The sequence below is a fragment of the Pteropus vampyrus genome, unplaced genomic scaffold (genome assembly GCF_000151845.1).
Source record: "Pteropus vampyrus isolate Shadow unplaced genomic scaffold, Pvam_2.0 Scaffold459, whole genome shotgun sequence".
Taxonomy (NCBI): Eukaryota; Metazoa; Chordata; class Mammalia; order Chiroptera; family Pteropodidae; genus Pteropus; species Pteropus vampyrus.
The window spans coordinates 122153-129825 of record NW_011889240.1 but is presented as its reverse complement, the minus strand read 5'-3'; the positions used below and the strand labels follow the sequence as shown (position 1 = coordinate 129825).

Below are 7673 nucleotides of genomic sequence, written 5' to 3'. Positions count from 1 at the left end.
GATGAGGGAGACCCGCACGCCGGTGGTGGCGATCTCGCTGTCAGGGTCCAGGCGCAGCTTCTCTTTGACTGTGGAGAGGGGCGGCTGCTGTCGGCAGGGCCGGGACACAGGCGGCTTTCTCCAGCCCCACATGTGAGAGGGGGCCGCGGCCCGCCCTGCTCGGGGGTTTACAACCCACAGGACTTTTCTGGGAAGATCTGGCCAACACACAGCCGCCAGTGGGGCTATTGGCTGTGCCTGTTAATTCTGACAGGTACCATCCCACGGGATCGGCGGGCCCCGCTGTGTGACAGTCCCCATGAGGCACCGACGCCCCCGTCCAGGAGTGCACACCCCAGACCCTGTGAGGGCGGGAGCAAGCCTGAGGGCAAACCCCTCCCGCCCCTCAAGTGCGACTTCTACGACAAAGGAGACAGCTGGCACCGCCACGAAATGGAACCGCGCTCATGGCACGGCAGCCCTTCTCAACTGTGAACCCAACGCCGGAAAAAAGACTGGAAGGAAACGCACCCAGCCCGGCCCTGGGAGCCTACAGGGGGCGCTCAGGCTCCCTCCTCCCCTCTTCCCACAGGCACTGCTTTCAGAGGCAGGGAGACTGGCTGACGAACCACAGAAGCGAAGTATTCACACTCCACCGGCAGACAGACAGCTCAGGACAAACTGACCCTGGGCCTGGCACAGTGGACGCCACCTTGCTTGGAGCCAGAACTGCCCACCATGACCCCGCGTCCTCTCTTCCCACGCTGGACTGGGGCTGAGGGTGCACATGCAGGTCTGTCCCCACCCCAGGGTGGAGTTCCAACCCGTGGTCCCCCTCTCTGGCTAACAGGAGCTGACCGTGGACCCAGAGGCCGTGGCCCCTGGAGGAGACCCTGGGCAGCTGAGAATGGGTGGTGGGCGCTGAAGCACGGCCTGGCTCCTCCCGACAGGAGACGGAACAGCAGGGAGGGTTCGAGTGAGGCAGAGGCGGGACTTCCCGCCTGTTATGTGACATCTCAGCGGTGACGGTGCCCGGCCCGGGACTGGCTGTGGAAAGGAAGCCGGGGGCTTCCTTCCGAGAGGACACCTGACCGTGTCCAGCAGAGGCTCAGGCTGTCGCGTACAACCCCTCACAGCTCCTTCACAGCTTGCAGTGCCTACGGGGCCCCTGCCTGGCACTGAGGGGTCAAGCCAGGCCTCCGCGTGCTCCACCCCGACCCCGTAGGCTGCTGGTGCCCATGCCAAGCCCTGTCCCTGGCCAACAAGCGCCCTGGTCAAGCTGGCCATTGTTTCTGCAGGGAGAGACAGGCAGGTTGGGGGGGTTGAAGAATGGGCCCTTTGAAAAAAGGAGGTGGTGGAGAGGGGTGCACAGACCCAGGCCCTGGGGTCAGAGCCCTAACTCTGCCACTCTGCTCCTCAGTGTCCCCACTGGCCAGACAGGATCAGAAGTCACCCTGGAGGGCCTCGCAGCAACCAGAGAGGGCCAGCAACCTGCCTGAGCCCACACAGCTGCCCAGCAGAGTGAGAGCTGTGGGCTGGGCAGCCGCCGCTGCAGGGTCATGGGAAGGGAGGGACTGGTTCTGCCCCCAGTCTCGATGGTGGGTTCTCTGTAGTTGTCTATGCGCCCCCACCTCTGACTGTCATGAGTACAGAGAAGGAAAAAAAGAACGGTCTCACCGTTTCTGGTCAGACCTTTGTCACTGCCCGTGAACTTGTGTGGGTCTGTCCCCTGCTCCCGCTCTCTGGGCCCCCGGCCCCACCCACCCGTTCTCTGCAGGAGGCCAGAGCCTCTGCCTGGGACACTCACCACCAGGGTCTTCCTCCCACCCTGAGCAGCCCCCGCACGGTTCCGAACAAGCCCCAGGGCTCAGCACCCCCAAGCCCCAACCCGCTTGGTCTGTGAGCACACCTCGCTCTCCCTGACTCACACCCCCGCCCCCGTGGCACCCTCCGAAGACCTCCCCGAGTTCCCGGGCTCCCGGTCGGTGCCCCCCAGATGACACGCTCCTCACACACAGCAAAAGGAAGCTCAGCAGTGACAGAGCCGGAATCGCCCCGGAACCTCGGGGAGGGCCTGCGGTGCTCACCCAGCGCCTTGCACAGCTCCGGGTGCTTGACCCCGATGGTTTTCAACCTCTGCAGCAACTCCGAGGACGTCAGCTGCCGCACCAAGTACAAGGCCACCGAATAACTCTGGGGGCAGACGGGGGAGGGGAGTCAGGCTGGGTGAGCGGGTGAAGGGGATGTTGGGGCCGGAAGGGGCGGGCAACCGGGCAGTGCCCGCCCCACTCACCTTGCCATAGTTCCCCCAGGTGACGGTGATGCGGTTGGTGGCCGAGGACAGGTACATGAGGTGGGTGAGGTTGATGGGGCGGCAAGGCCTCTTGGGCTCCACGCCGGGCTTGTTCGAGGGGTAGTAGCCCTGGAAGCAGACGCGGCTCAGTGCTGCAGGGGGTCTGTGTCCCTGCCTCTCCCTCTACGCTGCCCAACACTACTCGAAGCAGAGCCAGGGCTGCCTAGGGACCCCACTTACCGGGACCGAGCAGTAGCTGTGGTTGACCTTCACGGCGATGTTGGGTGGGTACTGGTCCTCCTGAGGGCTGCTGGTGTCTGAGTAGCAGATTCTGCAATGACAGTGGGAACCTTGGGGCTGCAGGGCGTGGAGGGGTCCTGGGAGGGGCGAGGACACACCAGGGCCATGTCTGGCCTGATGAGTAGACCTCGGAGCTGGGCTGTCCGTGCTGGTGCCAGGGCCCCGTGTCCCGCCTGGGTGGGGCTGGATGGTGGTGCATCCGTGGCCGAGAGCCGACACAGAGAGACGGGATGAGCATGCGCTCCTCCAGCCAGGAGCCCGAGGGGCTATCAGGAGGGCGGGAACCTGGCTGTGACGCACTCGGGGTAGGAGGTGGCAGAGCTGTAGCCACCCAGGGCGGGAAGAGGTGGTCAAGGGTCCCCATCAAGGGCACACCGGGGCTTACCTTAGGACGACCTGCACAGCCTTGACCCCAGGCTGCAGTTCTCTGTGAGCCGAGGGGAGCACAGGGAAGAGAGAAAAGGTGTCAGCGAGATGGGAGTGCGCCCAGCACGCCGCTCCGACCCTTCAGCCAGGGTGACCGCTGCCCTCTCCTAGGCCAGCCAGGTGGCCTAGCTCGCTGCCTCCCTTGGCAACTAAAGGCCCATAGGTGCCACCTAGAACGTTCTCTTCTGCCATTTACTCCCTTGGGACTTGGGCCAATGACCTTGCCTCTGTGGACGATGGGGTCTGCTGTGGATACTAAGTGGGTTGGTAAGTGAGGGCCTGGCACGTGCTGAGTGCCCCATCGAGCGGCTGCTTCGATGGTGACCGCTGTCCCAGCTGAAGACGGAGAGCTTCAGAGAATAGAGTCGGGGACCTGGGGACAGCCCAGTGTCCTCACCTGGGTGACTCAGCTCCAGGGGACACTGGCCACGTCTGGGGACATCTGTGATTGTCACCACTGGAGGTGCCCTGGCACCGAGGGGATGGGGGCCAGGAGGGCCCCCCAGGGAACGACGCAGACCTGTCGTCGGTAGCGCTGAGGGGAAGTCCCTGCTAAATGGGGACAATGGCCCGCCTCTCGAAGCTGCAGATTAGCAGCGGTGCGTGTGCTGACGGTGTGCACGGCCCCCGCACGCGTGGGTGCGGATACCACCGCCAAGGGCAGGGTCTGCGCTGGACCTGGCTGAAGGGTCTCCAGGGCCATCCAGACCACACCCGCCCATGGCACACCTGGAGTTCCGGATCAGCTCCACCTGTCTGGGTGTCAAGGCGAAGATGCACGGGCTCTCTTGAAGCTTCTCATTATTCTGTGGAACTGAAGACAAATATGGGGTCAGGGTCATGTCTGGTGCCCGGCAAAGGCGCAGACCATGATCACGGTCATTTCTACTGCCTGGCCCTCTTCAGGCTGGGAAGCAGGAAGTGGGAGGCTGAGTCTCACCTGGGTGGGGCCACCAGGGATGAGGGTGAGGGGGGGACTTTCCCCTTCCTGGGGCTGCACCGCAGACTACGGTTCGAGGAACGCCCACCACTCATGCCCCCATGCCCCCTACTGAGGGGCCACTCTCGGAGTGGTGGCCTTCTCATCCCCGTAGGAGTCAGGCATTTATGCACAAACACCGGGAACTGCTCAGCTATGGGAGAGGAGCTGGGCAGGGTGGGAATGGGGTGGCACGGACAGCCCGAGCGCCTCCAGGCCAGTCTGCTCCCCAGGTCTGTACGACACCAGCAACAACTGTCCCCGCCTCATACAGCTGTCCTGGGGCATCCGGTGAGCAAATGCCCATCAGAGCAGACACTCTCACACGTACAGGATGATGGACACCCATGGTCATATGTTACTCAGAATGGTTTCTATCAGCAAAAGACAGCGAACCACCCAAATGCCCATCAAGGTGGTCTGGCTAGGACGCGCTGCGCCTAACTTTGGCCGCCGTACAAGGGAACACTACGCAACTGAAAGCAGGTGACAGAGGATCAGGAAGCTCTCTGCATTCTGCTGAGGACCAACCACCAAAGGTGTCTGGTTAAGCAGCAGGTGCAGAAGTGTGCTCACCATGCTGCTACTTGTGAGACCACAAGGAGGGAGGGAGTCTGTGCGCTGCACTTCTGCTTATCTGTGCAAGAGACACCTCTGGGGAAGGGGTGTGAGAACCGGCCAAACCTGCAGCCTCCAAGTGGTTGTGGGTAAGAAGGAGCTCGCCTTCCGTACACTGCAGCCCCTCACAACGGTAGTGGGCAGACTGCTCCCCTAATGGGCCAGAGTGTAAACACTTCTGGCTTTTCTGAGCCACGTGGTCTCTGCCTCGATGTCCCTGCTCTGCCTCATACCATGGAAGCTACTGGAGACATAAGTGCATGAATGGACGTGGCCATGCATGGTTTAGGAGAAACCTGGTTTAGGAGACAGGCTGTCAGTGGGGTTGGACCCCACCTCGGCTGGCCAACCTCTGCCTTAGAAGCTTCTGAATTCCAAACCAGGTAACCTATTTAAAGTGCAAATGAGATTCAAATTTAAAAACCAGTTCCGGCTCGGAAGCCAGATGGCCTGGGTTTGTACCCTAGCTCTGTGGGAGGCCGTGCACCCCTCTCCCCGCCTGAGTCCAGGTGCCCTCTGTGCACAGGACCAGCTTCTTGGGGTGTGAGGCCAGGTCTGTGGCTGGTGCTCGGTGAGATGGCTGCTGTAAATGTCAATTCAGGATTGTTTGTTGAGGGCCCAGCTGGTCCCTGAAGGCCACCTAATTGGGGATGGGGGTGCTCACAGGCCACCCAGACATGCCCAAGCCTGCCCAAAGACCCTGGGGGCAATTTTTACGGAGGGAGGGGGGCGTCACAAGATCTGAGCTGGGCTGCCAAGACCGGGTGGGAGGTCAAGGATACCAGCCCCCCACTCCAGTGCCCCTGGGAAGCAGAGGAGGGGACCCCAGCAGGTGGCTTGGGAGCCACCACCAACTGGCCGAGGAGCTCTGCCAGTAGGCACAGTGCAAGAAAGGCAGGTGAGCTGGTCGTGGCAGGGCTAGAATCCGGGGGCCCTTCTTGGGTGGGTGCCTATTTCTAGGTGAGGCTGCTGCAGAGTGGGTGGTGTAGCCCAAGTCCGATTTTCCACATGCCATTGGCCCAGGGTGGCTGACTGATCTCGCAGGAAGCCAGGTTGATGGTTGGCGGGCTGCCACGTCAGCTGGGACAAGGCACACTCTATACCAGTGGGAGCTGGAGGTTTCCCAAGCCTGGGCCTTCACCAGGCTTCAGCTGCCCGGGGACAAGACATGGGCAACGTCCAGGGCTCTCGTCGCCCCCGCCACTGGTTCCTTCGGCCGGTCCAGTTGGCACCGGTGTGCTCTCTCTCCCGCCACCACCGCCCACCTGATCGGACCCCTCGCTGGCGTCCATGCTCCCAGGGCTCACCATCTGCTGAGAACCACCTTGGGGTCGGGGGGAGTCACTCAGTCCCCACCCCCCTGGCCTTGATTCCACAGTAGCCACTTGGCCTTCTCCTCCTGCTCCCCACCTGCCGAGCACATCCTGCCTTGGGGCCTTTGCACGTGCCATCCCTTCCTCCAGAACATCCCCTCCTGCCCAGCCAACGATCTCCACCGCCCTGGTGTCTTGTAAGTCTGCACAAACACCACCAGAACGAAAGCCTTCTCTGAGCGCCTTTATTTAAAACTGCACCCCCCCTGCCCCCCCCGCAATTCTGGTGCTCCCCACCACCTCCCCTACGCCATCTTTCTCCAAAACCTTTCCTTCCTTAGAATCAATACGATGTCCCAAGAACTCTGGGTCATTATGGACACAGACTGAACCGGTCATCAGCACTGCTACAAGCTAGGTGCCTGCGGATGCACGCCTCCCCCTCCCCCCGCCCCGTGCACACCCATGGGCCTCTGAGCCCCCCAGAGACTAAAGGAAGGGAAGCTTCTGCTCTGGGGTCTTCCGGGGAGCAGAAACTCTGGGAACCAGCCCCCAGGCCAGATCTGAGACAGTGAATGGCCAAGAGGGTCCACGCATCCATCCACTCAGGGCTGCCCGTGGCCTCTCAAACAGCTGTCAGCAAAGACGCGTTTAAGGATCTGAGCAGATGCTCGCAACATCCCGGAGGGGCAGGGAGTGCGACGGGACAGCAGTCGGGGTGCGGCCACATCTTACTAGGACTGCGCTGCCAGAAACGGCGGCGAGAACAAGCCTAACCTGCCCGTGGGCTGCTCCGGCGGGCACGGCCGCAGCTGGCTTCTCTGCTCTTCCCTGTCTTTTCCACGACGAACACAGAATTTCGTAAAAGTTTAAATCAAAAAAAGAAGATGTGAAAAAGTGCATGGGATGGAACTGGTCCCTTCCCACTGGCCTGAAGCCCATGCTGGCAGCCCGCCCCAGGATGCCGTGTGACTGCCCAGGTGCCGAGGGCACGGGACGGACCTGGCTGTGCACCGCAGCTGGTGGCGGGACAGCGGGTGGCCACTGGGCCTCAGGGATCACACCTGCCTCCGAAGGACTGGAGACAACGAGACCCAGAAAAGCTCATGGGACCGCCAGCGACTCCATAGCCCGCAGGGCAGTCGCCGGTCCCCGTTCCCCGTGGCCCACCCGTCTCACGTTCTCCAGTCTCCGCCCCATCCCTCTGGTGCCGCACGTCGCAGCGGCCTCTGGCTGGAACACAGCACCCTGTCCCTCCTCTTTGTCCAGTTTATTGCTACTCACCCCCAGGGTCTGGACGGGAATGACGCCTCCCCCAGGAAGCAAGCTTTCCTGACTGCCATCTCCCCATGAACACACGGTGAGGGGCTCCTGGTACAGTCCCCCTAAACACCCGCATTCCCTGATGAGTGTTCCTCACTCAGCACCGTCTAATCACCTCTTGTGCAGCTTTCTGGCAAAATATGCCAGGCCGGGGACCCCACTACCTTCCTTGTTGCTTAGGCAATGCCAGCCAAAGGGCTCAGAGGCTGGATGAAGGACACCTGTGCGTCCTGAGCGACAGGGCGGTGTGGGGCCAGTGGCTCTGAAGCACGCAGGGGCTTACCACCTCCAGGGGGCATGGGCAGGACTGGGCGGGCACCCAGAGTCGTCAGGACATGGGTGGCAGCGGGGGCAGGCTGGGCGGCCCCTCACCACAGGATGCGGGGAGCCTCCGGGAACAGCACTGGCCAGGCCAACGTACTTCCTCCCTTCCGCCAGCAAG

At 62.3% G+C, this 7673-nt stretch overlaps 1 protein-coding gene across 1 annotated transcript in view; it reads right to left on the bottom strand.

Moving 5' to 3' along the window:
• The window catches only part of PIAS4 (protein inhibitor of activated STAT 4), a 19396-nt gene that overhangs the window by 7333 nt on the left and 4390 nt on the right, over window positions 1-7673 (bottom strand). The window contains exons 2-6 of the mRNA XM_011381909.2: window positions 3728-3812; window positions 2958-2999; window positions 2513-2603; window positions 2273-2401; window positions 2067-2172 (exon numbers count right to left, since the gene is read on the bottom strand). Of these exons, the coding sequence (XP_011380211.1) occupies window positions 2067-2172; window positions 2273-2401; window positions 2513-2603; window positions 2958-2999; window positions 3728-3812 (453 nt within the window). The remainder of the gene's footprint in view (window positions 1-2066; window positions 2173-2272; window positions 2402-2512; window positions 2604-2957; window positions 3000-3727; window positions 3813-7673) is intronic.